This window comes from Pseudorca crassidens, chromosome 17 (assembly GCF_039906515.1).
Source record: "Pseudorca crassidens isolate mPseCra1 chromosome 17, mPseCra1.hap1, whole genome shotgun sequence".
Lineage (NCBI taxonomy): Eukaryota > Metazoa > Chordata > Mammalia > Artiodactyla > Delphinidae > Pseudorca > Pseudorca crassidens.
The window spans coordinates 2,357,795-2,384,021 of record NC_090312.1 but is presented as its reverse complement, the minus strand read 5'-3'; the positions used below and the strand labels follow the sequence as shown (position 1 = coordinate 2,384,021).

At 66.8% G+C, this 26,227-nt stretch overlaps 1 protein-coding gene across 10 annotated transcripts in view; it reads left to right on the top strand.

Moving 5' to 3' along the window:
- ADGRB1 (adhesion G protein-coupled receptor B1) overlaps positions 1-25,866 on the top strand; it is an 81,901-nt gene extending 56,035 nt beyond the window's left edge. For 4 of the 10 annotated variants that reach the window (XM_067712739.1, XM_067712730.1, XM_067712733.1 and 1 more), the window contains 14 exons: positions 3,061-3,164; positions 4,460-4,562; positions 5,194-5,344; positions 5,794-5,863; positions 7,272-7,338; positions 9,821-9,906; positions 11,788-11,886; positions 15,076-15,247; positions 18,156-18,251; positions 19,881-19,935; positions 22,262-22,950; positions 24,190-24,225; positions 24,408-24,518; positions 25,072-25,866. In XM_067712739.1, the coding sequence (XP_067568840.1) occupies positions 3,061-3,164; positions 4,460-4,562; positions 5,194-5,344; positions 5,794-5,863; positions 7,272-7,338; positions 9,821-9,906; positions 11,788-11,886; positions 15,076-15,247; positions 18,156-18,251; positions 19,881-19,935; positions 22,262-22,950; positions 24,190-24,225; positions 24,408-24,518; positions 25,072-25,272 (2,040 nt within the window). In that variant the 3' untranslated portion in view covers positions 25,273-25,866. The remainder of the gene's footprint in view (positions 1-3,060; positions 3,165-4,459; positions 4,563-5,193; positions 5,345-5,793; positions 5,864-7,271; positions 7,339-9,820; positions 9,907-11,787; positions 11,887-15,075; positions 15,248-18,155; positions 18,252-19,880; positions 19,936-22,261; positions 22,951-24,189; positions 24,226-24,407; positions 24,519-25,071) is intronic. The other 6 variants (XM_067712737.1, XM_067712738.1, XM_067712734.1 and 3 more) reach the window with 5 other exon arrangements.
- Positions 25,867-26,227: the final 361 nt, after the last annotated feature.

Sequence of the window (26,227 nt, the reverse complement as noted above, 5' to 3'; positions counted from 1 at the left end):
TGGAGTGGTCTCGGGACCAGAGTCCAGAGCAAGGCCCCCAGAGAGGACGGAAGAGAAGGGGTGCTGTGGTCACAGCCCAGGAGCCAGGGAAGGGTTAGATCCGTGGGCATGGAGTGGAGGAGGATGAGACGCAAGCATCCCCCGCCTGCGTGCAGCCGGAGTGTCAGGTCCCGGCTGTGCCGCTGCAGGCCTGTGACCACGGAGGGTTGAGTAACTGCTCTGAGTCACATCTGAGGGGGCGAGGCCACCTGCCTCAGCCTGGTGGGGACCGAACCTGGTGAGGTATTTACAGCAGCCACACAGCCTGGCGTGTAGTAAACAGTCTGTAAGGCGTAGTTGTTGGAGGCATCGCTTCTGTGACGTGCCCGAAACTGGGCTACTGATCTGACCGGAATCAAGGCTCAGCGTGTGCCCGGCGTCAGGGGTCAGGCAGTGTTGGAGTAGGGCTCGTCCGCGTGGGTAGCTGTGAGCCACGTGTGGTGTTGGAGCGCAGACGGGATAAAGACAGCACCATAGGAAGGAAATCAGTGTTTAGGGCACATGAGACATGTAAGAGTTGGGAGAAGATTGCAGGTAGGGAATTCACGCGGTGGAAACTGACAACAACCACGTAAATGACAAACAAGTAAAGGTGGGGGGGGAGGGGCTGGTGCCCTGAAGAGACTCAAGACAAGGGGGCGGGCAGAGAGATGAGGGGCTGGCTCAGCTTGAATGTCCAGCGAGAGCCTGTGCGCGGAGGTGACAGCCAAGGCGAGAGAAGAGCCAGCCGTGTGAAGATCAGGGGAAGAGCGCTGGGTGGCGGGACCAGCATGTGCAAAGGCCCTGGGGTGGCTCGGAGCCTGGCTGGGGAGCCAGTCTCCAGCAAGAGGCCGGCCTGCTTCTGCCTGATCTCTGTGTGGATTGGGACCAGTCTCTCACCCTTAAGGTCTCCGGTCCAGCCCTCCCAACAAGACCTTGAGATCCCTGACACCCCTGTCCACATTGTTGAGAACCTGCAGGGCTAGGGCTGTCAGGAGTGACGGATGAGCCAGGCGGAGAGGAGGAGGAGGGCACGGGAGGGCAGGTGGGCGAGCTGGCGGGCGTGCGGCTGCCAGGCCTAATGAGGGCAGATGGAGGCAGATGGCCACCGAGGTCGGGGCCGGAGCCAGCCACGAAGCAGGCCTGAGCCACTTACTCGGCCACCCATGACTTGCGTGGCTGGCCGGGCCTCTGAGGTTACCGGGTGAGTTCAGGGGTGCTGGCCGCAACCCGGAGCCCTCCAACCGCCTGTATGGAAACGCAGAAGTTTGTGCTGGCGCCTCACCCGGGCCAGGCCCCCGGGGATCGCGGATGCCTGGGTGACCTTGAACGTCTTTCTCGATTCTCCCGGAGCCTCTGCCTTCCTGGTCTCCATTCATCCAGCCAGTCACACTGACCGAGCGTCCACGCCACGCCTGCCCACGGGGGGCTCACAGACATGAGGAGGCGGGGCTGCAGGGACAGACAGGCACCCCCAGCCATGGGACACGGCTGGGACAGAGGGACAGCAGAGGGACCTGGGGGCGGGAGGTGGTACCTCCGGTGTGGGGAAGGGCAGTCCAGGCCTCGGATGGAGAGCACAGCACGGTCACTGTGGTTGGGGGGGGAGGCAGCTGTGTCAAGTGGGGTGGGCCCTGGGGTGCCCTGTGCAGGAGCCCCGGGACCTTAGGCTCCCAAGGAAGGTGGAAGGTCGCATCTGAGGGCGGAAAGGGCCACCGTGGCTTTAGGAAGTGGATGGGAGTCTCGCTCTGCCACGTGCTGGGGTCAGCAGGGGGTCTGAAGGGTGTCGGCCAAGTTAGACTTGGGACGGGCAGGAAGGTGTCAGCTCTGGGGCGGGGAAGCCCACGAGCAGCCCCTTGTCCCCTGGCCGAGCTTTCCCGTCATCTCCAGCCCTGGAAGCGTTGGGCACTCGCTCTCTCCAGTCCCTCCACTTGTCCTTGGGTTTTGGACACAGAGGGACCTGGGTCATTCCTCGGCAAGCACACGCGGTCCGCCTGCCGTGTGTGCCGGGCACTGCGCTGTGGTGTGGCCGTGGTTCATGCGGTCACGTCGGGGGGCACACAGGGATGCGTAAGCAAGGACCAGCCGGTGCTTAGGGCTGCGCTGGGCCACGTGGTGGGGAGCAGTGGGGTCCGTTGGCCCCTCTGAGAGGGGACAAGACCAGAACGGCCCGAGGCACTGCCACGCAACGGCTGGGCAGGGCTTCCTGGCAGAGGGCATGGCTGAGCCAGGCGCGGAGTGGGAACGAGGGGGCAGCCCAGTGCGGGGGGCTGGTCTCACGAGCTGAAGGGGGGCAGGGCCAGACCTGGTGGCCTTTGGGGCCTTCGGACACAGCTTGGGCCGTGGTGGGGTGGCATGGGAGACTCTGAGACTGGCTCCTGCTTGGGGAAGAGCCCGGGGGCTGGCCTGGGGGCATGGAGGGCAGAGGCCCAGCCCACACGGAAGGGCCCCGCTGGAGGGAGGAGGTGGATGAGCGCCTGGTGCAGGCTGTGGGTGGAGCGGCTGTCAGGGAGGGGCCAGGTCTGGAGGGGTGGGCGCTGAGTGCCCCGTTAGATGCAGCTGGAGCTCTGGGCCCCTTTCAGAGAGCGGTGGCTTCTGCCCGCGGCCGGAACTGCAGAGCCACGGAGCCGGGGAGAGCTGTCCGTGGCGGGGCGCTGGGCCTGCTGCCTCCGTGATCTCACCTGTGACTCAGGGTGGGGGAGTCCTTCCCTGGGATTGGTGGGGGGCGTATTGCCAGGCTGGGCACACGACTCATTCTACCAGTGGGGCCGGGGCGGGGCACAGACAAAGACCCTGCCCTCAGCAGGGGATGAGACCCCTCGCCGGGGACAGCCCAGGCCAGAAGGTGCTGGCGTTGGGGGGGGGGCTCAGAGCGCTGCAGGAGGGCAGCCGAGGGCTGCTGGGCAGGGGCGCCTGCGGAGGATGCAGGGGTGGAGGGGGAAGGCTCCCCCGGCGTCCCCCACGGCCTGCAGGACCCTCAGTCTGCATGTCTGCCTGGGCCCCCTCACCCTGTTCTCTGTCCCCGGCTCCGGAACCCACCAGAACATGGAGAAGGCGATCGTGCCGTCGGTGGCGCTCATCGTGGGCTGCGGCGTGTCGTCCCTGACCCTGCTCATGCTCATCATCATCTACGTGTCCGTGTGGAGGTGCTGCTTCCGGCGGGCCAGGGGAGGGGAGCGGGGGGGGAGGGGAGCGGGGGGGGGGAGGGGAGCGGGCGGTGCAGGCACTTCCCAGGAAGGGGCTGACTGGGGTCGAGTCGCATCCCTTCTCCCATCAAGGGCAGCCGTGGGGGGCGGGGACCCAGCATCCTTCCTCCCCAGCTTCCCAGTTAGCAGCACCTGTCACTCCGTCGTCGCCACCACCCCGCCCGCCCTGGTGGCTGCTCCGTGGAGGCTGCGTGGCGCTGATGGCGGGGGCACAGGTGCAGGCCAGGGATGCCAGGCCTGCCTGCTCCTGCATGGCGCTGGGCCCGCACCACTGCTCACAGGGGCTGGCAGGTGCGCCCCGAGCCCACTCCCCAGCTGAGCACCCTGCCCCGTGACCACGGGGACCCCAAGATCATGACCTCCCTGCCTGTTGTCTGTTCCGTCACGTGGATGTGCAGGGTCACTCCCCAAGCCCGGGGTCAAGTGTCAGGATGGGGGTCTCTGCTGGGCCGCCTGCCCCACACCCTTTCCCCCAGGCCACAAGGCCTCTTCACAGACCCCTGTGCCCTGGGTGCTGTCTGACCAGTGTTGGCCCCTGGGGTGTGGGGCGACCCCGTCGCTGCCGGTCACCAGCCCTGGGGCAAGGGACACATGTGCACAGACTCCCTTCCCCCAAGCGTCCCACTTTGGGCCCGGAGGAGCAGGGGTTTGGGACAGTAGGACAGGGAGGGTCAAGCCAAGGTCACCCGCCCAGCAGCCACCCGCTGGGCCCAGCCAGATTCCCAGTGTGTCAGCTCCAAGGGCAGCACGATGTCAGCCAGAGGCCAGCGAGGAGGGGTCGATGTGGCCATTGGGGGAGGGGTGGCCTCTGCTTTCCTGCCCCCCACCCCCCCATCCTGCCCAAGGTCAGAGGCACCAGAGGGTCAGCGACCCGGAAACATCCAGTGCCCCCCCCACCAGCCCCTGCCCAGACCATCCGTCCTGAATCCCCTGGAGGCGTGCTTGGCCCCCTGGCCCAGCCCCTCCCCCGAGGCAGCTGTGGTTCTGAGGTTTTGGCCCACGGTCTTCAAACACCTCCTTCCCTGTGAGCTGTGTTCAGGACCCCGTGGAGTCGGCGACCCTGAGAGGGAACGTGGTGGTGGTGGAGCTGGAGATGGTGGGGATGACGGTGCTGGTACTGGCAGCGGTGCCTGCAGGGAGGAGGGGGCGCTGGCCTTAGTGGCCACAGCACCCCGGTTCTTGTGAAGCTGAGACCCTTCCGGGCGCCGATCATGGCCGCCCACCCTCTCGCACAGGTACATCCGCTCAGAGCGGTCCGTCATCCTCATCAACTTCTGCCTGTCCATCATCTCCTCCAACGCTCTCATCCTCATCGGGCAGACCCAGACCCGCAATAAGGTAAGCAGCCTGTGCTGTGCCGCGCGCGCCCCCGCGTCCCAGGTTGGGGGGCGCCGGTGGCGGTGATGTGAGCCTCCACGCAGAAGCTTAGGGAGGAGGGTGCCACAGCCGTGCGGACCCCTTTGCTGTCCTTTGGCCGCAGCAGCCGCGTGGCTCAGTCCGGAGGGGCCCGTCACCTGGCCAGGGGTGGGGACTCGGTGTCTGTAGCCTCCAGCTGGACTGGCGCTTTGACACGAGCCCGCTCAAGCCCCGGCCCCGGCCCACCATCGGTACCAGGCTGTCGCCGTGTGGCCTCCGGGGGACCAGCTGCTGAGCGGGTGGGCTCACACCGGGGCTTTTGGGTGGGCTCCTGCGGCATTCGGTGCATGTGTGAGTGGGTGAGGAAGCCGGGGAGAGGGGTGTCTGTCCCTGGCATTGGTGGGTGGAGTCGCGCAAGCACCCACCAGGACCGCGATGTACCACAGCCCGTCACAGGGTGGTGGAGCGGGTGAGCGCTGGCTGGCGTCCTACCTGGGGAGTTGATTTGGTCACTGTGCGGACGCTGGACTTGGGCCCTCGCCGGGGCAGGCGGGGTCGCCGGGGCAGGCGGGGTCGGGTGAGCGAGCACCTCTCCGCCTCTCCCGCCGCTCAGGTGGTGTGCACGCTGGTGGCCGCCTTCCTGCACTTCTTCTTTCTGTCCTCCTTCTGCTGGGTGCTCACCGAGGCCTGGCAGTCCTACATGGCCGTGACGGGCCGCCTCCGGAACCGCCTGGTCCGCAAGCGCTTCCTGTGCCTGGGCTGGGGTGAGCGCCACGGGGCCCACGGGCGGTGGGGCCCCCCTCTCTGACCCGGCCCTCCTCCTGGCCCCTGGCAGCTCTCTCTCCTCTGAGCTTCCCTCCAGGCCTCCACTCCAAGGGGTTGCCTCGTTGTGTTTGAATGTCAGGTGAGGGAATAACTCTGTGGTATGAGGACGCCCCATCCAGTATTGGGGCTATACTTCTGATAGAAAGTTTTCCCATTTTTTATCTGAAATTCAGACGCGGCCAGGCGTCCCATCTTACTTGCTGATCCGGCGCCCCCCCCATTTCTGTGGGTCCTCATCCTGTCCACCTCCTGTCCCCTTTCTCACATGCTCAGTGTCACCCTCTGTTCAGGGGCTTCAGAGGTGCGTTTTGTTCCCCTTCCTGAGACGGGCGGGGCCTTGGGCAGTGGGGAGACCGACCCTTTCTTTCTGCTCCTCCCCTACCCCTAGGGCTTCCTGCACTGGTCGTGGCCATTTCCGTGGGATTTACCAAGGCCAGAGGGTACAGCACGATGAACTAGTGAGTCGGGGCGGTGGGGACGTGGTGGAGGCCGCACGGCTCCCCCAGACCCTCCCCCTGCCCTAGGAGGTGAGGGCTGGCTGGGCGCCCATCTCACAGATGAGAGAGTCAAGGTTGGGCGAGAGTGAGGGCCCCGGGAGCTGGAGGCCGGGCCCTGGGGAGGCACCTGCCTCCCATCAGCCAGCTCCTCCCGGCAGTGGGCAGCAGGGTGAAGAGAAACAGGGCTTGGGGCGGTTGGAGCCTCATTTCCTCCTTCCATGGCCTTGGACAGATGCCTTAGCCTCTCAGAGCCTCAGTTTCCCCATCCGCACGATAGGGGATGCGCCCCTGCGCCGGTGTGGGGATAAGGGGGGCTGTATGGCCCCTGGGCAGGCGGGGCAGGTGGGTGTGCCCGTTTCACAGATGAAGTCACTGAGGCCCTGAAGGGTCGGCTGGGTCAGTTCCAGGGGCCTCGAATGCCAAGCCAGGAAGCTCAGGGTTATCCTGGAGGCCGTGTGGCTTCCCAAGACGGGGGGAAAGGAGCCAAAGCCTAGGGGGCCATGGCTGTGGATGTGGGGAAGAACGGGCAGCGAGAGCCAGGAGGAGGGGCCGGCAGGGCTGCGCAGGCCTGGCCCACTGCAGAGCCCCAGGGGGACAGGACGTGACCAGGCCCTGAGGCGCCCCCTGCACTCAAATGAGGACCCGTGGGGTGAGTACTGGGAAGGAAGTACGAACACCGTCCCCAGGGCTGACAGGAAGGAGCACCCAGCCTGCCGGGCTCAGGGGTGCGTCAGGAGGAGACGGGGTGTCGCAGCCGGGTTCTGAAGGGTGGAGAGCTGTGCACTTGGCACGTGGTGTGGCCGTGCAGGAAACCGAGCAGGCTTCACTGGGCTCAGGGCTCCTGTGGACGCCCTGGGTGGTGCCCAGGAGATTTGGGGAAGTAAGGCTGGGGCTGGTGACCGAGTCTGGTGGAAGGCCCAGGTCATGGTGTGAGCAGGGGCCCTGATGCAGAGGGCCTGGGTTGAGTGGGTGGGTGGAAGTCCAGGCCGGGGACCCAGCCCAACATTTTGGCATCACGTCAGGAAAGAGGGTCTGCACGTGAGATTGGGGAGGGTCTGTGAGGCAAGTTGGGGAGCCCAGGCCTGGGGGGAGAGTCGGGGGGAGAGTCGGGAGTCAGGGTCCCTTCCTCTGGCGGCCTGGCCCTCTGCTGTGTGGTCCCCTGCTCTGGACCTGCTTCTTCATCCGTAAACTTCGTCTGTCAGCTGCCTGGGGGCTCCCGTGGGTTCTGAAGCTAAAGAACGTGTGGTCACCTGGCTTCCTCCTGCCGCTTCTCAGCGTCACGCCGCCCTCCTGGGAAGCTGGTGGTGCCCAGGGTGTGACTGGATGGGGGCTCACGCCTGGCCGCTAACCAGCCTGTCTCCCTCCCCAGCTGCTGGCTCTCCCTGGAGGGGGGACTGCTGTATGCCTTCGTGGGACCGGCCGCGGCCGTCGTGCTGGTACTGACCCCCGTCCCGACATCCCAGGCTGAGCCCCTCGCCTCCCCCTGGCTCGAACTTGGGTTTTACCTGCTGCCCCATCAGGGTTGCCCTGGTCACCAGGGGTGGGTGGTGTCCACAGATCGCCCCCGACCTGCCGCAGGGGTGCGGAGGCGCGGCTGGGCTGGCGGCCTTGTGCTTCTCTGAGCACGTTCTGCGTGAGGGCTGGACCCCGGCGGTGTACCTGCCAGGAGGCCTTCCGGATTTGATGAGCGAGTGACCGTAGGGCGGGGAAGGCGGACAGGCGGACGACCGGGGCAGCAGGGGCGCGGCTGGGCCTGGGACTTCTCCCTCGATGGGGAGCCCGTCGCCCCCGGAGGAGGGAAGCACCTCCCCTTGCTTGACCCTCAGTGGGTGTTTTTTCCGCTGTGCCCACGTCCGCTCAGTGAGGGTTGAGAGACAGTGCCACACGCACACGGGGTTATTGTCACCCGGTTACGGATGAGCAGGGCGAGGCTGGGGGGTATCCCGAGATCGATGGCTTCTGCCAGGCCTGGCTCAGAGCCCATCTCGCCCTCCCCTCCTGCCTGCCCCCAGGAAAGGGCATCACATCTGCAGAGTCCTGCTGTCCGGGCAGGGCCACACCTCCTTGTTGCTATATCTGAGCCAGGCTTGGGCGCAGGCTGGACAGGGCAGAGGAAAGTGAAGCCCAGGGCACCCAGGGGAGGCTGAGCCTGCAGGGGGCATGAGTTGGGGGAGCCGGGTGGGGGTGGCGTTAGTGGGCAGAATCCGTGGGCCAGCCCCAGCCGGAACCAGCTCCTTTATTCCTAGAAGACGGCGGGCAGGGAAGCGGCAGTGTGCGGGGCATTTGAATGCCACTAGGCAGTGGGCCGGGCCTTCTAAGGGCAGGCGCCCCAGGAGGGGCAGGAGGGGGGATGTCAGACGCAGGAGCCCCCCAGGTCCCTTCCCACAAAGCATCTGGAAGGCAGGGCTGGTCCTGACCCGCCGTGCGCTCCTGCCCGGGGCTCCTCCCGTAACACGGGGACATGCAGGGAAAGGCAGGCACAGAGCCTGCTGCAGGCGGGGCGGCGGCCACTGGTGTCCTGCCCTCTCCCGCCCCAGCGCTGCCACCCGGGAAAGCTGCTTTCACCCAGACGGCCAGGAGGCAGGGCTGGGGTGTGTGTGCGGCCACGAGCTTGGCTCTGGGGGGCTGCGGGGAGTCGACCTCCCCAGACCTCTGGGTCCAGGGACCCATGGAGTCCCCGTCCCCGCCTGAGACGCAGGAACGTGGCTGGGGGTCAGGCAGCCTCTGTGCAGAGTGGAAGCCCTAGGGGAGTGAGGGTGTGAGCTGGGAGCCCCCTCCACGCAGGCGAGGAGGCCAGAGGGGAGGGGAGACCAGGGCCTGCAGGCCGTGGAGGAGCTGGATGGCTGGGACGCTGGGGCAGCTTCTCTGTCTAGGCGGCCGTCTGGGGGGCAGTAGGAGAGTAGCCTCAACACCCAGAAGCACCTCCAGGGCCGGGTGCCGGGTGGGGGATTGAGGGAAGACGCCTGTGGGGTGGCAGCCCTGGCCTAAGGTCCCGAAAGGGCTGCGCGGTGCGGAGAGCAGTGTGGCCCCGGCAGAGCCAGACAGGAGGTGTCCCGAGGCGTCAGGTCCCGCTTGAGCTGGGCGAGCTCGTGTGTGGAAGGCGCACGAGGGGCGCTAAGGAGGGGACGCGGGGCGAGCCTGGGCGTGGGCGGCGGCTGGACTGGAGGTCCCCTGAGGTCCCTTCTGTGGTCTGAGTGGGACAAGTGCCCCAGCAGCGTGGTTCGGCCAGCCCGCTCGCCTGTTTGACTGCTCTGGTCAGTCCCACTCCGGGCAGGGACAGCCTCACCGTGACCCCAGCCCGACCTCTGACCTCTGGACTCCATCCCTGATGGAATCCCAGCTTCATAAACTGCCGACCCCAGTGGCGATGGCCATGGGCCTGGGGACCCGTCATGTGGGAGGCTCGAGCCGCGGTGCCCAGCCCTGGGCGGGGTGGGGGGGGACCGTGTGGCACGGAGAACCCCACCTAGCGGCTGGGGCTGTGGGAGGAGACGGCGGGGTAAAGGGACGACAGCGTGAGGGCCCCCCCACAGCCGCCCCTCCCTGCCCCGCAGGTGAACATGGTCCCTCTCCTGACCTGGGGGCCCCCCACAGCCTCCCCTCCCTGCCCTGCAGGTGAACATGGTCCCTCTCCTGACCCGGGGGCCCCCCACAGCCGCCCCTCCCTGCCCCGCAGGTGAACATGGTCCCTCTCCTGACCTGGGGCCCCCCACAGCCGCCCCTCCCTGCCCCGCAGGTGAACATGGTCCCTCTCCTGACCTGGGGCCCCCCACAGCCGCCCCTCCCTGCCCCGCAGGTGAACATGGTCCCTCTCCTGACCCAGGGGCCCCCCACAGCCGCCCCTCCCTGCCCCGCAGGTGAACATGGTCCCTCTCCTGACCCGGGGGCCCCCCACAGCCGCCCCTCCCTGCCCCGCAGGTGAACATGGTCATCGGCATCCTGGTGTTTAACAAGCTCGTGTCCAAGGACGGCATCACTGACAAGAAGCTGAAGGAGAGAGCAGGGTAGGACGGGGCCGCCGCGCCACGCCCCACCTGCAGTCGAAACGACTCAGAGCCCAGTCACCCTCGAGCCCCACCCCCCTCCCAAGCAAGTAGGAAACGGAGGCGCGGAGGGTTGCGTGGCCAGCCCCGCCTTGCTCTGTGCCTCACTTTCCCCATCTGCCCCATGACAGAGCAGGGCCTCCGTAAGTTCTCAGAAACGGTGGAACTGATCACTTTTGGAGACCCCAGGCCCACCAGAGTAGGGGGAGGGTGCCCCGGGCTTCTCCCTTCCCCACCGTGGGGTTGGATGACCCTGAACCAGGACGTGGCCTGCCCATCCTTGTGATGCCTTCAGCATGGGGACAGTGCAGGGGCCGGGCCGGATGTTCCTCCCACCTGGGAGGCTGAGCTCAGAGAGGGCAGTGCCTGGCCAGAGGGCGCACAGCACTGCAGGTGGGCGGTCCTGAGTGGCTGTGGTGCCCAGCCCTGGGGGAGGAGCAAGCTTGGAAGGGCGCTTCTCCTCCGGCTGCCAGGGGACAGGAGCACCCTGGTCTCGGCGGCCCTGCCATCACGGGTGGGGCCAACTGTGGGCTGGGACAGGCCCCCTCTCTCCTGCCCCAGCACTGAGCCGTCCTCACCTCGCCTCTGCCCGCTGCTCTGTCTGTCCCTCTGCCCTGACTGGTGTCTGCGTGGGGGTCCCCACCCCCTCCTCCACCACCCCTCCGTGCCAGTCCTGCTTGGTCTCTGTCTCTCATTGTCTCTCTCCCTCCCCCTGTCTTCCTGCTCTTGCTTTTCCCCGGGAACGAGAGCTTCTGGAATCCTTCCCCTTGGGTCCCTGGTGGGTTCTGTCCTGGTTAGAAACTTGCTTTGGGGGAGGAGTGTGACCCTGGAGAGCCTGCGGTGGCTGGGAGCCTGTCCTGGCCGTCTGTGGGCCTGGGTCCTACACTCTCTGGGCCTCTTCTCTGAGTCTGTGAAGTGGGGATTGGCAGGCTCACCCCCCCCCAGCCCAGCGCACACTGCCACCCACACGTGCTCCCAGAACAGTGGGTCACACACGGAGGAGGCCCCGGGGTGCGCAGGGGTCAGGGCGCCAGTGAGGCGCGACGCACCCACCCCGCAGCACCGTCTCATTTGCTCCCTGCAGTAACTCTAGAGGCAGGGTCTGCTGTCTTGTGCCCACTCACAGCCGAGCAGACGGAGGCTGAGGCCTGGGAGCGGCTGGTGGAGCCGGGCTGGGCGCTGAATCAGAGCCCAGTGTGTCCGGGCGGCCCTGCCCCGTTGGGCCCCGTCCCCAGGTGCAGCGGTGCCACGGCGCGGAAGCTCGCGCGGACCCCCCCGTGAGGCCGCAGCAGCCCTGCTCCCACCCAGACGGGAGGCACCCCGTGCTCTCTGTGCCCACGCGCACAGGCACACGCTCAGGGCTGGCAGGGAGGCCACTGCCCAGGTAGCTCACAGACGCCCCCGTTGACCGTCTGGCGAACCCCTCGCTCCTTGGCGGGGGCAGTGCCTGGTCAGACCAGATGTGGGCCGACCAGAGGGAAGGGACAGTGGCTGCGCCCAGATGTCCTGCTTTTTTGTGTGAATGTGGGCGGATAGTGTCACCCTCCCGCTGGACGTGGACGCGCACGGTCCCAGCCCTGCCCTGCCCTCAGGCCAGCCGCGTCCAGCCACAGAGCTGGCGCCCCGCTCTCCACCCCTGCCCCCGCCGGGCTCCGGGTGCGTCAGGTGGAAAGAGGCCCGAGGACCCCGTCCCCGCCCACAGCGCCCCGGGACCCTGTCCCCGCCGGGGGAGGCTCGGGCTGGACGCCATCTGGTTGCTTTTGCTGTCCCCGCCCCCCGCCCCCACCCCGTGTCTGCGAGAACAGTTTTGCTTTCGTTTCAGTCTTTTAATTTCACTTGCAGTCAGCTGCCCCGGGCCCCCCTCGGGCGCGCCCTCAAATGTGCTGAGTGTGGAGCCCTCTCTGCGGCCGCCGCCACCTCCGAAGCCGCCAGTAACGCCATGTTAGTGCCGCTCATCGCCCGCCCGTCCGCCCGCCCGCCGGGCTCTGCTCGCCTCAGTTACATTTTGTTTGTTTTAAGCTTTTTCTGTCATTTCTGTCATCTCTGCCGTCCACCCCAGGGGGCCTAGGCAGCCCCTGCCCACCCTCCCCATGCTCTGGCACCTCGTTTCCTGCCCTGCCCCCACCCCTCCCCGGCCAGGCTCCCCCCGTCCATCCTCCGGGGCCTCGCGGTATCAGACTGACCGGAGGGCAGGGAGCCGGGCCAGGCCTCGGGCCGCGAGAACACGGTCAGCTGGTGGCCGTCATCAGCCTGTGGTCACGCTGGGGTCGCAGCGCTCTGCATGAGTGTGCAGGGGTACGGCGTGTGTGCGTGTGCGTGTCGGTCACGAATTTGAATGGGAGCGCGAGAGGCAGGCGTGACCTTGGAAACAGGACGTGCTGGGGCAGCTGGCTTGTTCGCTGAGCCCGGGCCGCCACCAGGGGTCTGTGAGCAGGGCAGGGCCAGTGCGACCTGGGGTCCAGGGTGGATGCCAAATCCGGAGGGACCTTGGCTCAGATGACCCGAGAGTGGTCGTCTTGTCCCCAGACACACAGGTCCCCTGGGACCCTCCTGGTTGCTTCCTGGGATTCAGGGGCCCCGTGGAGAGGGCATTCTGGCCGCGGGGAGCGAGTGAGCAGAGGTGGACACGGTTCCGGGGTGGGGACTTGTCCGGTGGAGCCAGAAACCTCCGGGAGGGCGGGCTGCTCCTCCGTGCTGGGGTCCACGGCCCAGACGCCCTGGGTCTCCTTTGTTACACACGCAGGCCTGTGGGGTGGAGGACACAGCCTCCCAGCGGCCCTGCCCGCACCCCTGCCCCCATCCACACTCAAAGCCCCTCCCCCAGAGGCATCTGAGTTTCCAAAGGGGGGCGGGTGGTGCAGCTGCCGGGCCTCTCCCCCACCCGCCTCCTGTCCTCCCCAGCAGTCACGCCTGGACCTGCGTGACCCCTCCACAAGGCTCTCTGCAGAAATGTTTCAGAAACTGCAGAGGCTGGGCTGCAAGAATTTGAATAATTTACGGTCCCCAAGCCCCGGCCATCTGCCAGCCTGCTGCAGCATCAGGCAGTAAATGCCAGGCCTCAGGCCCAAGGGAAGATGACTCACGGTGGGATGGGAAGTTTCGGTGGGTGGGGGGGGGTCTGCGCCTCTTGCTCAGAACACGAGGAGCCGTGTCCAGGGCTCTGGCTCGAGCAGGCCTGCTTTGGAAGGGAGGAGACAGACTGCAGCGCCCCACCCGCCGTGGTGGGCACACTGAGGCCAGGCTGCCGTCACGGGAAGGCCCCCTTCTCTCAGGCCCTGTGCCAGGTGCGGCACAGCAGGTATGGAGGGGAGAACGCCCGCAGGTGCAGGTACCCCGCCTCGGAGGCCTCCGCCTGGATCGCCTGTCCTCAGTGCCGGGGGGCAGCAGGGCCCTGGAAGGGGAGGCGAGGAGAGCGGTCCGCGGTCTAGTTCTGGGGCCCGTGCTGTGCCCAGGGAAGAGGCGTGGGTGCTTCAGGGTGAGCGGTGGCTCTGGCCTGAGCTGCCGGGCAGGGGCTGGAGAGCTGTCCCCTGAGCTGGGGCAGGCCTTGGGAGGGGCAGGGTTAGAGGCTGCGTCCTGGAGGAGATACGGGGCTGGCCCTGGGACGGGGGACCCGGGTCACAGAGACGAGCTGAGGCGGACGTGGAGGCCCAGGGCCCTGCCTAGGGGCGGGAGGGCAGAAGTTCCCCATGGGGCTGGGCCCCTTGCAGGTCCAGTTGCAGGGGTGACACCGCTTCAGTGACTGAGCCAGGCTGGAGAGGGTGGAGAAACAGAGTGTACAGTCTGGGGGGGACCTCTGCCCCCGCCCCGGTCAAGGCCCCGCTGGTTTGGGGGTCCTTGACCTGGCCGGATACCAGCCTGTCTCCCCCCAGCCCCGGTGCCCCCAGCTCCTTCCTGGTGGCCTCCCTGAGGTCCTGTCCCACCTGTTCCTGCCTCTCCTTTTGACCAGGGTGATCCATGAGGGAGGAGGGGGTCCCGATGCCTCCCCCGGTGATAGTGGCAGGAACGCCGGGAGCCCCTGCAGGCAGTCGCCGGCCCGGGGGGCAGAGCTGACCCTGGCTATGGTCCTCAGGCAGCAGTGGCCCTGAGACTGGTGGTAGTGGCGGGGATGGGGTTGGGGTGGGTCAGGCAGGTTCCCGACACTGTACTTCAGGCATCCTGCGGGTGCGCTTTCTGTCCCCACGCAGCCCCTTGGCTGGCTTAGTGTCCCTGCTGTGCGGACCAGGAGACAGGCTCAGAGTGGCCATGTGTGTAGGCGGTGCAGGGAGGGGCCGACTGCAGAGGGCCATGCCTGCCTTGGGGGTGCTCCTGGAGCACTACTTGGAAGAAGGGGCAAAGGCTTCGGAGCAAAGGCAGGTCCTCCCCTGGGGAGGGCAGAGCAGGGCCCGCCAAGAGGAGGAAGCGCCTGTTGTCTCTGTTCCTGTCTGTCTGTCCGCCCCATGCCCTCCCTGCCTGGCCCTGTCTGTCTGTCATCTGTCTTCTTTCCTCACAGGTTTCTTCCTTCCTTCTCCCTGAGGAGTTCTCTGGTTTCCCCCCACCCCCCACCCCGCTTCTCTCTGTCCAGAGCTCAGAGGCCTCACCAAACGCCCTCCCCTGTGGCCATCTTGCAGTTCTGGCCCTGGACCCCTGGCTGGGGGCCTGAGGGCTCTGGGAGGAGAAACCTCTTCCCCCTTCCCCCAGCTGTCCCCCCTCCCTCCAGTGTGCCTCGCTCCCTGGGGCCTCCTGGACAGTCAGGAACCTTCGTCTTCCAGAGATCTCACCCCCACCCTCACTGTTGCCCCGCCCATTGGGACCACCGTCCTGAGTCCCCAGCCGCCCTGGGAGCCCTCGAGCTGGGGGTGTTGGGGCAGAACTCTGCTCCCCAGGAGAGGCGGCAGCAGGACTGAGTGGGAGAGGGTCTCTAAGGGGATGGGGAGGAGAGGATGCAGCCCAGGGCAGGGAAGGCCCAGTGGGGCCCCAAGGGAGATGTGCCCCAGGTGGGACGGGCAGCCTGGCCCCGGCCCCGGCCCCGGCCCTGGTGAGGGAGTCGGGCTGAGGCCGGGTCCCGGCCTGGGTGGCCCCTCCCAGGGGCACGGCGTGGGTGGCAGGGCCCAGGGCAGCCCTCATGCCGCCCGCCCGCCGCCCCGTCCGCAGGGCCTCGCTGTGGAGCTCCTGCGTGGTGCTGCCGCTGCTGGCGCTGACCTGGATGTCGGCCGTGCTCGCTGTCACCGACCGCCGATCCGCCCTCTTCCAGATCCTCTTTGCCGTCTTTGACTCACTGGAGGGCTTCGTCATCGTGATGGTGCACTGCATCCTGCGGAGAGAGGTGGGCCGACGGGCGGGCAGTCAGCCTTTTCCAGGCGCCACCTCCCCACGTGCTGCAGCGGGAAGGTTCTGGGAGGAGGCCCGCTAGTGGGGAGGGGCTGCTTCCTTGGCCCAGACTCTTCCGCAAGGCTGGACTTGGGCCCAGCACGCGGCCACGGCTGCCAGGAATGGTCACTCATTAAGGTGACAGCTTCTTCTAGAAGACGCCCTGGTGCCCCGCGCTGGCTCAGACCAAGGTAGCGGGTGGGCTCTGTCCTCCCGGGGCCCAGGAGCATGGGAGCCGCCGGAGGTGGGAACAGCTCTTGTGGCACCTGAGACTCCCGTTCTGGCGTTTTCTGGGCTTCTCCAGGAGGTTCAAGAGAAGGTTTTTACCAAACCATCCCGACTGCTCCCTGACCGGTAGCAATGGCTCGGGATGGGCCCCTATGTGAGGCGGGTGGGAATGTGAAAAACCACGCCTCTGGACGTCGGCGCGTGGGAGCCCGCTTCAGGGTCGTAGGGAGAGCAGCGGGGAGCACAGGGCAGCCGAGGGGCATGAGGCCGGAGCGTCCCCGGATGCCAAGGGAGAGTCTGGAGTGGACGACTGGGCATCTGTCTGCTGAGGCAGCGCTGCCCACCCAGCCTCCCCTGCCTGGAACTTCCTGTCCAGGGGGTGGACACCAGGGCCCTGGCCTGGGGGCCTGCACAGCTGAAGATGGGGATGCCACGCTGGGAACAGCTGAGTGTCCCCCCAGCTCACACCTGGGGGAGACGGGCCACCCCTCTCCAGGGGCTCCCATTGCAGGAAAGACAGGAGGAGTGAAGACCTGACGTTTCTCATGTGGAAACGGCGTTTCCACCACCTGCAAATGTCCAGCCGGTCCCGAGCGGCCACTCTCAAGTCCTGAGGGCCTGAGGAGAGTCCCCGGGAAAGCCGCGGATCCGCCAGCACTGGAGCCACGGAGACAGCCCAGGAGGAGGCGACCTCACAGACCCACGTTGACGCCCTCGTGCCCCCGGCCCCCGACCTCCTCGCATTAGGGAGTCTCAGGACAGCCCCCCAAAGCAGCTACTGCCTGCTCCCCTTGGACAGACGGGGCGGGAGGGGGGCTGACCCAGGCTCGTGGTTCTCAGCTGCCTCGCTTCTGTGAAGCAAGGCCCACAGCTGGGACGAAAGGACACCCCGAGAACGGAAAGAGAGCCTGTAGGAATTACAAGAGCAGGAATCAAAATGCTCAGTAGACGGGGCAGACAGGGGCCGTGTCCCTGAAAGGAGGGAAGGTGGAAAACGGAAAGTGATGAGAAGGTGGGGTCGGGTGAAGGAGCCCCGAGCGAGAACAGGAGGTGCAGAGGGAGGGCTTGCCGGGTGCCAGCACGGACGCGGGGGTGTCTGGAGCACCGGGCCGCTCCATCGGGAAACGAGAAGGTGGGGTCGGGATAAAGACCCCAAGCACGCCCGCGGGGGCTGGGCCAGAGGACACGCGGGCCAGATTTCTCTGTCTGCCCTCTGTGAGCTCTAGGGTCCTGTGTGCAGGGGCCACGCTCAGGGGCCCTGCCGCCTGGGCCAGCTCGGCCATGCCGGGGAAGATGGGCCAGGAGGGGCAGACAGAGGCCGGCCCCGGGGGCATGGAGCGTTCCAGCAGGTGGACAAGCAGGGTCCTCGTCTGCGCCAGCAGAGCCTGGATGTCCTGAGGGGGGCAGAGTGGGGACGCTAGGCATCGGGGAACCCCAACTGCTGTTCAGGCCAGCGTAGGACGTGCTCTCACGTCTGCCGTCCCCTGGGTGCAGGCCCACCCGTGCTGGGCGCGTGGCAGGGCTTAGCAGGTGTTTGTCAGCCGGGTCAGCAAGTGCGAGGATGGGAGGAAGGCACACCTGTGGTGGGTTTGCTCTGAGTGTCCGGAGCTCTGAGGCCGGCAAGACCCTGGCCCTGCCTCTGACCAAGTCCCTCACAGCAGCACAGGCTCAGTGGCCGGGGTGAGTGGGACCAAGTCCGGGGGTCCATGGTGGGTCTACTGGGAGCCCTCCTCTCAGCTCTCCCCACCTTCACTCAGGACGCCTCCTCCAGGAAGCCCTCTGTGCTCAGCCCACCCCACCCTCCGTGCTTGAGCAGGCTGCCCCTTCGTTTATTCCCTTTGCTTCCCTCGGTGACCTCTGAAGCATCGGCTCCCTGAGGACGGGCACTTTGCTCACTGCTGCCCCCAGTGCCCGGCGCCTTCCATGGCAGGTGGAGGTGCTGCCCGTGGCTCTTGCCCGCATTGACCGGCAGCGTCCCTGGATACACGGGCCTCCTCCTCCTCCTCTGGCAGCTCCTTTCTGTTGACCAGCTCTGGGCTGGCTGCTTGCGCGGCCCCTCGCTTGGAGCCTCCCTTACCATCCCCTCTGAAAAGTCCGAGGCCGTAATTGTTCATTTCCCTTTGGTGGAGCATGCTGGTCTCAGGGATAAGGGAGTAGGGGGCCTGACCCCAGCTTGCCCCGGACATTCAGGGATGTGCAGGTCACGGTGACTCAGGACAGGTCTGGACACCAGGTGACCCACTTAGGCCAACAGTGGGCTCTTAACGGCAGATTCCGGCTAGGAGGGCCTGCAGCGTATTATCAGGGGCCCAGAGCTCCATGGTTTTGAGTTTTCACCCAAAACGGGCATAGAGAGGGTGTCAAAGGTCAGAGGAGAGGCTGGGCCCCAAGGCTGGCTGCTGGCAAGGCTGCCCCGAGCCGCTGTCCCTTTTCCAGCTCGCTGATGAGCCTGTGCTCTTGGGAGCACCCCCTCCCGCACTGCAGGCCCTTCCCCATGGCACGTGGGCCCGTGTGCATCCGGGGGGCAGGGCTGCCCCTCGCTGAAATGCTGCCCTGGTGGGACTCAGCCTCCCCTTCCTGCCGTCGCGGTCGCGGGGGGCGGGCTGCCCATTGACCGCCTCTGCTCTGCTCCGCAGGTCCAGGACGCTGTGAAGTGCCGCGTGGTGGATCGCCAGGAGGAGGGCAACGGGGACTCGGGGGGCTCCTTCCAGAATGGCCACGCCCAGCTCATGGTAGGGCTCGGGGCCGGGACGCAGGCTGCCCCTGCTTGGCACCCCCACTGGGCGTCTCCACCAGGCCCCAGCAGCCCAATTAGGAGGACTTCCAAGCCCAGTTTAAGGTTGGGGAAACGGAGGCTCGCCGAGGTGAAGTCCCCAGTCCAGGGTTTGAGGATGGGCAGGGTCCAGGTGACGAGGGATCTGGGCGGGGCTGGCGTCCACCCAAGCTTACCCCCTGGTACCAGCTGTGCCCTTTGGCCAGACACCACTCTCTGGGTGTCCGGCCCTCATCTCGGCTCCTGCCCCACTCTGTACGTCTTCCAGACTTCTCATTGCGCTCCACCCGGGACGGGCCCTAGCCTGTCCACTCACTCCCCACCCCACCATGGCCTCGTCCTCGACCAAATCCTCTAAGGACCTGACTCCCTGGTCTTCTGGCATTACACACACTGTCCAGCCCCAGGCACTGCACACCCTTGTCTGTTCCTGCTGCCCAATTTGTAGGTGTCACCTCCTCCAGGCAGCCCTCCCTGACCCCCATCAGGCCACCTGTTCAGACGTTGGTAACGTGCTGGGGGAATTCCCTGTGCTGTCATTGATGCCTGCGGCCCGCTGGGTGCCCCCTGACAGGTGGGAGGTGCTCCTTCGGTCTTTAGGTTGCTGGCCACCTCATGACAGTTGTGAGGGTCACAGGCAGGGCCTTGGCAGAAGCCGGCAGCCAGGCTCAGGGAGGCGTTTTCAAGGGTGAGGCGGGGGCCCACGGTGGGAGGAAGCCAGGTTCTGGACCTCCTGACACTTCTCCTGGCCTGATCCCTGACCTCTGGGCAAAGATCTTGTGATCTTCCCGACAACCTGACGTCTGCGTTTGCCAGGAAGGAACTTCCAGGCTTGACTGAGGGCCCCACCATCCCCTGAGGCCCCACAGTCCCTGGAGAAGGCCACCTTCCAGCCTGGGGTGGCCCGAGCTGGGTTCCCCGACCGGCCGAGCTCCCTGCGGGCGGGGCCGAGGTCACCCACTTCCGCCTCCCCCAGCTCCTAGCCTGGGACGGGGCAGGTGCTGCAGCAGGCACTACAGCCACTGCTCCAGGGGTAGCTGGTCCCACCCTGGCACTGGACACTTGCGTCCCAACCCCACTCTGCCTCTGCTGGGCCAGCTGGTCTCCATTTCCTCGTCCCCAGGTCTGTGGTGAGGACCAAAGGGGTGATGTGGGACAGGCCCCCCCTCCTGGCACATCAGTGGGTGGTGGTGGCCTGGGCAGCAGGGCCTCTGGCGTGGGGCCCTCTGTGTGCCCCGTCCCATTGGAGGGACTCGAGGCCAAGGGCATGAGTGAGCTCTGCCTAATCCACGAATGCACTGGAGGGAGCGCGTGCTCACACGTGCGTGCACGTTCACACGCCCACAGCTGTGCACACGCGGCACACGGGGCTTCGCTGTGGGTGAACACGTCAGCCCGTGGGCACCCTCGGCCCTCAGGAGCGTGCGCGCGCGCGCCCACACACGGCATCATACGCGCCGCTCCGAGGCGTGGCTGCAGCTCCAGGGCGGCCCTTGCCCGCAGCCCACAGACAGCGCGGTGTGCGGGGCAGCAGCCCAGCCCTGCCCACTCGCCTTCGGACTCACTCTGCCCCGTCTCTGCCTTGCAGACCGACTTCGAGAAGGATGTGGATCTGGCCTGTAGATCAGGTGAGCGCCTGACAGGTGAGAGCGACAGGTGGCCCTTCCCCGGGCCCCCTGCCTTTTCTTTTCTCCGTGCGTCTGTCTGCTTGTCTGTCCTCATCCCACCCCCGCCAACCACCTCCATGCCTCCCATCCCCCAGCCGCTCCCCTGAGGCTGCCGGCAGGTCTGTGGGGGCAGGAGCAGAAGACTGTCCTGGGGCTCAGGCCTGGCAGGTGCGCGGCACGTCCAGTGGTGTTGGAGCCCTTAGCGCTGGAAGGAACCACCTGGGGCCTCCCCCGCCCCAGCCCTGGCCCTCTCCTCTCCCTCAGCACGCCCCAGCCCTCAGCCCACCAGCCTCCTTGTAGGGACAGTGAGGCTGGGCCAGCTCTGTGAGTCCCGGAGCTGCCCTGCCCCCTGCCCCGCCTCCCCCACCCTGCCTGCCCTCCCTCAAGGGCCCATGTTCTGTGTTGCCTCCTTTTCTTCACTGTTACTCCAGCCATGGAAGAGGGTTTGGTCGAGCTTTCAGATTGGGGGCCGTTAGTGGAAGCAGGAGGAGAGCAGTGAGAAGGACCCGCTGCTGAGCCCCAGGCTAGCCATGAGCTTCTTGGAAGAAAGTGCAAAAAGGGAATCAACCGCCTAATAGCAGGAAGCTGGCAGGCGTCGTTTCTTATGAGTCAGGCGTTTGCGGCAGAGGAAGGCCGTGTCTGGGGCTGCGGACGACTAGCTGGTTTTGGCGTTTGCGGCAGTGGAACGCCGTGTCTGGGGCTGCGGACGACTAGCTGGTTTTGGCGTTTGCGGCAGTGGAACGCCGTGTCTGGGGCTGCGGACGACTAGCTGGTTTTGGCGTTTGCGGCAGAGGAAGTCCGTGTCTGGGGCTGTGGACGACTAGCTGGTTTTGGCGTTTGCGGCAGTGGAAGGCCGTGTCTGGGGCTGTGGACGACTAGCTGGTTTTGGCGTTTGCGGCAGTGGAAGGCCGTGTCTGGGGCTGTGGACGACTAGCTGGTTTGGGTTCCTCTGCTCTGTCAGATATTTGTGGAGCATCTTTCCTAGAGATAGCCATGGGGAGGGGCTTACAGCCCTGGGTGGGGAGTGTCTGCTGCTGCCAGGTGGACCCCAGGAAGCCTTCGTTGAGGAGGTGACCTCTGGCTTGGGCTGGACAGGAGGTGAACAGAGCATCCTTCCTGCCCCATCTTAGTCTTGTGTGCTCCAGCCAACCTCCCTGAGAGGAGAGGTGACCCCAAGACTTAGGGGCCTTTGGGGGCTTGGCACAGCCCTTTGTAGTACCGGCCTCTCTGAGCCTCCAGTTCCTCCGTCATTAGTAACATGGCCCAGCCTGGCCCTTGGGCTCGAGAGGAGTGAGCGGCCTGCAGCTGTGGGTGGGTGGTGCTGGGTGGAGAGAAGGCAGGGACCGGCACGGGGCAGCTGGGGGCCCCAGCGAGCACACAGGAGGCCTCCTGCAGCTGGATCTGAGCAGGGAAGGCCCACGGGGCTCGACACTGGCTCCGACTTAGACAGCCGGCAGGAAGGGACACACAAGGGAGAGGCAGTGAGGGAGGGAGCCTTTTCTGACCCTGACCCTGACCCTGATGCGAGGGGTGGGAAGCAGGTTTGGCAGGGAAGATGGTAGGTTCGTTGGGCCACGGGGACTGGGGGCAGAGCAGGACTGCAGACCTGGGTGCTGGTGTTGGCATCCGGAGGGTGGAGAAGAGAAGGGGCCCGAGACCTCTGGCCATCGGGGAGGCGGAGGAGGAGGACCAGGGCGGGCAAGTGACCAGCGGCCTGGGCAGCTCGGAGGGTGTGTGCTGAGGAGGTGGGCCGCGGGGAGCAGCTGGTGAGCTCTGGAGGCCGGGCGAGGGTGTGACGTGGGGGCCTGTCCACCCAGCAGTGCCAGCGTGAGAGGGTTTCCAGAGGATCAGCCCCGAGTGGGCTGTGGACTGCAGCTCTGGGCCCTCTGTGGGCCAGTGCAGGCTGCACTGACTGGCAGGGGCGAGCCGGGCGGTTGGCAAGCCTGAGCCCAGGTCGGAGGTCCAGGCAGCCTGGTCCCCACTGCTGAACAGAAGAGAGGCTGGCCCCTGGGAACGGCTGTCCCGCCCACAGTGAGGGGCTGGGTCCCCACACTTCCAGGTGGCTCGGGCCGCCTCTCACTTGCCCTTCCCAGCTACTGCGGGTGGAGGTCATCTGTCCTCTTGTGGATTGTGGAGAGGACAGAGAGGCGCCCCTGCGTCCCAGCCTTGTTTGAAAGGACAGAGAAGCTGCGGCAGCACCGAGCACAGGGCGGGTGCCCAGAGCTGCCAGCAGGTCAGACCCAGCGGGACCCGGAGCCCCTCCGCCTCCGGCCGCCCTGACCCCCCTCGCCTGTCCCTACAGTGCTGAACAAAGACATTGCAGCCTGCCGCACCGCCACCATCACGGGCACGCTCAAGCGACCATCTGTGCCCGAGGAAGAGAAGCTGAAGCTAGCCCACGCCAAGGCGCCCCCCAACTTCAACAGCCTGCCGGCCAACGTGTCCAAGCTGCACCTGCACGGCTCGCCCCGCTGCCCGGGCGGCCCGCTGCCCGACTTCCCCAACCACTCGCTGACCCTCAAGAAGGACAGGGTGCCCAAGTCGTCCTTTGTCGGCGATGGGGACATCTTCAAGAAGCTGGACTCGGAGCTGAGCCGAGCCCAGGAGAAGGCCCTGGACACGAGCTACGTGATCCTGCCCACAGCGACAGCCGTGCTGCGGCCCAAGCCCCAGGAGGAGCCCAAGTACAGCATCCACATCGACCAGATGCCCCAGACGCGCCTCATCCACCTCAACATGGCGCCCGACGCCGGCCTCCCCGCCCGCAGCCCGCCCTCCCGCCAGCCCCCCGAGGCGCCCCCCACCCAGCCCCCCCCGCCCCCGCCCCCGCCGCCCCCGCCCCCTCAGCAGCCCCTGCCCCCGCCCCCCGCCCTGGAGTCAGCGCCCCCCAGCCTGGGGGAGGCTGGGGACCCCGCTGCCCACCCGGGGCCCAGCACGGGGGCCGGGACGAAGAATGAGAACGTCTCCACCTTGTCCGCGAGCTCCCTGGAGGTAAGGGCAGCCTTGGGGGCTAGTGGACAAGGGACAGGTGCGTTGTGGGCACTGCGGGTTTGGGCGGTGGCTCCACAGGTGGGGCTGGCAGCCACCCTCAAGGAGCCCAGGCCTGGGAAGCCCGGGGGCCGGCATCACCCCTGTTGGAATGAGTCCTGTTGGCAGGAAGGGAACCTGAGGCCTGTGTAGGGGAGGACTTGCCTCCCCCTCCCCTCCCCCTCCCCCTCCCCTCCCCTCCCCCTCCCCCTCCCCTCCCCCTCCCCTTCCCCTTCCCCATCCCTTCCCCATCCCTTCCCCATCCCTTCCCCATCCCTTCCCTTCCCCTTCCCCTTCCCCTTCCCCTGCGGGCGAGTGGCAGGGCTCTGCCTGGAGGGGGCAGCATCTACCTGTTCTCCAGCCACGCTCCCCGCACCGCCGGGCCTGCTGGGCCACCGTGACTGGGAGCTTGCGCCTGTGCTGAAATGGCCACTTGTCGGGTGGTCGCCCTCGGTGGTGGTCTCACCCATCACTTAAGGGCTCGAGAGCTTTCGGCCTGGACACTGAGCTACACTTGAAGCGGCTTGAGTCTAGTTCCTTCCATGGCTGGGCACTCAGCGGCAGCAAGGCTCCCTTAGACCAACCTAAAACCTGCAGTTGACCCCCGAGCCCTGCTCAGCCTGTAGGACAGGGGCTCGGAGACGGCGGGGTGGGGAGCAGCCAGGCCCAGCACCCTCGGGGAGCCCCACCCTCCCCAGGCTGGGCTCCCACCTCCTGGCTCATGGCCTCTGGTGAATGCAGCCCCGGGTACCAGTTCTGTGGCCGGCCAGCAGTGCCACGGCCCTCTGTCCAGGTCTCCTTGTGCCTGGGAGCGTGTCCTGGGCCGCCTGAGCTGGACACCCTTGCCCAGCCCTGGCACTGGCCTCAGGGTGGCACAGAAGGTGAATGAGGGTTCGCCCACAGGGTGCCCCTGCCTTCTGGGTCCTTGGGCTTCTGTTTCCTTACGTCCAGTGGCCCTTCTTTCTATCCACCCTCTTCCTCCAGGGCCCCCGGCTGGGCTCCCGGTGTCTCCGGGCAGGGCTGGCCTACAGGGGGCTTGGGCACTGAGACCGATAGCTTCAGTGTAGTCAGAGGTGTGTCTGCCAGGACCAAGGGTGGGCGGGGGTGAGGGGGCCCTGGCCTCCCTCATCCTCAGGCAGGAGCTTGTGGGCTGGGGGATTTGGGGAACTGCTTGCGAGCGTGCACGAACCCTTCTCCCCACAGCGGCGGAAATCGCGCTATGCGGAACTGGACTTCGAGGTGGGTCCTGGTGTGCCCTGTCCGGATTACCTGGGCCCAGGCCTTCCAACAGGCAGGGAGGGGCTGGGGAGGAGGACCCTGCCCTGACGGGGAGGCCAGTCCCCAGGAGCCTACGCTGGGCGGGGGCGGGGCAGGGCAGCCTCTCTCCTGGCTCAGGACCGCCGCCCCTCCTCCCCCTGCAGAAAATCATGCACACCCGGAAGCGGCACCAGGACATGTTCCAGGACCTGAACCGGAAGTTGCAGCACGCCGCGGAGAAGGACAAGGATGCGCCGCTGGGCCCGGACAGCAAGGTCTGGAGGGCGGGGCTGAGGGTGGGGAGGGGTGGGGGCAGGGTCTCAGGGGCGGAGCCTGGGCGGGGCTGTGGGACAGCCCTTAGGTAAGCTCTTCTCTCCTTCCTCCGGCCCTACTTCGTTCATTCATTTGTTCCTTCACTCAACCCTTCCCAAGGACTGGCCTGACCCAGCCCATGCTAGACCCTAGAGGGACAGGGCAGGTGGATGGGTCTGTCCCAGGGGCCATCTAGAAGCTGGGTTGTGGCTGGGCTGGGGGAGCCTGGGTAAGCTGGACTCAGAGCCAAGCGAGGGGTGCTGGGTGGGAGGCGGCCTCCAGCTGCCCTTCCCTGCAGGCCAGCCCGACTCACCCAACGGCAGGGGTCGCGACCCTCGCGCGGTCCAGGAAAGGCTCTGCGCCTGCGCTCACCCGTCCGTGCCGGGGTCGCCTTGCCGCCCGCACCTACCTGTCTGGTCCCTTCCTCACTATTCGCCTTCTTTTCTCCACTCCCCATCTGTTCTGCTCTGTGTCTCTACGTCGGGGCCCTCACCCCCTCCGCTGCCCACCGGCCAGCAGCCAGAAAAGCAGCAGACGCCCAACAAGCGGCCCTGGGAGAGTCTCCGAAAAGCGCACGGGCCCCCCGCCTGGGTGAAGAAAGAGCTGGAGCCGCTGCCGCCATCACCGCTAGAGCTGCGGAGCGTGGAGTGGGAGAAGTCAGGCGCCACCATCCCGCTGGTGGGTCAGGACATCATTGACCTCCAGACCGAGGTCTGAGCGGGCGGGCGGCGGCCACGCACCGGGCCACGGAGGAGGGATGCTGCTCTGCCCGCTCCTGCCACAGGACGGGCACAGACACGCTCACGGGCGGCGGGCAAGACCCGCGCCCCGGCCTCAGGGCGCTCGGACGGCGGCCAGGCAGAGGCCCGCAGTGCTGGGACCAGAGCCAGACGGGACAGGAGGCGGCGGCTCCGGTGGGCACAGGGCTCCAGAGGCCCAAAGGTGCCTCAGACTCTGCCCTCCTCCGGCCCAGCCCCGGCGGGTGGGCAGGCCGCCGTGGACAATGGCCAGGCCGGGTGCGGCCAGCATCCCTGGGGTGCCCACCTGAGCTGCTGCAGCAGAGGACCAGCCTGCTTGGCCTGGCCAGCCTGGCACCGTTTTTTAGACCCCCCCACCCCTCGGGAAGCAGCCAGCCCCCCCGCACCCTTCCAGGGCCCAGGGGCCCCTCCCCAGACCCAGGCGGAGAGCACAGCCCTCCCACCTACACCACCCCAGGGGCAGGACCAGAAGCCCACTCCGGGAAGAAGCAGGGGTGGGGAATCTATTTTTTCTCTCCTTTTCTTTTCTTCAATAAAAAGAATTAAAAACCCACGTCCTCACTGTGTGGCCCTCCTCTGTCCAGCACGCAAGCCAGCACCCTGGCGGGCTGGGGGTGGTCTTTGCTGACCTCGGTCCCTGGGTCCGGGGGGGCTGGGGAGGCCTAGTGGGCACTGCGCCCCGCCTGCGGTCAGGCCCATTTCTGAGCCTGAGCTCTGAAATGCTCGCCGAGAGTGCAAGTGCGGGATCCCACCTCTCCTCCGTGCTTCCAGCAGGGGGCAGCCGGAGCCGCCGCAGGGAGCTGGCTGGAGAACTTCCAGGCTTGGGGGTGGAGGGCGGCTATGCAGGCTGTGCACCCCACCCCGGGAAGCCAGACAGAACCCCTGGGCTCCGAGAGGCAACAGACAGAGGCCGC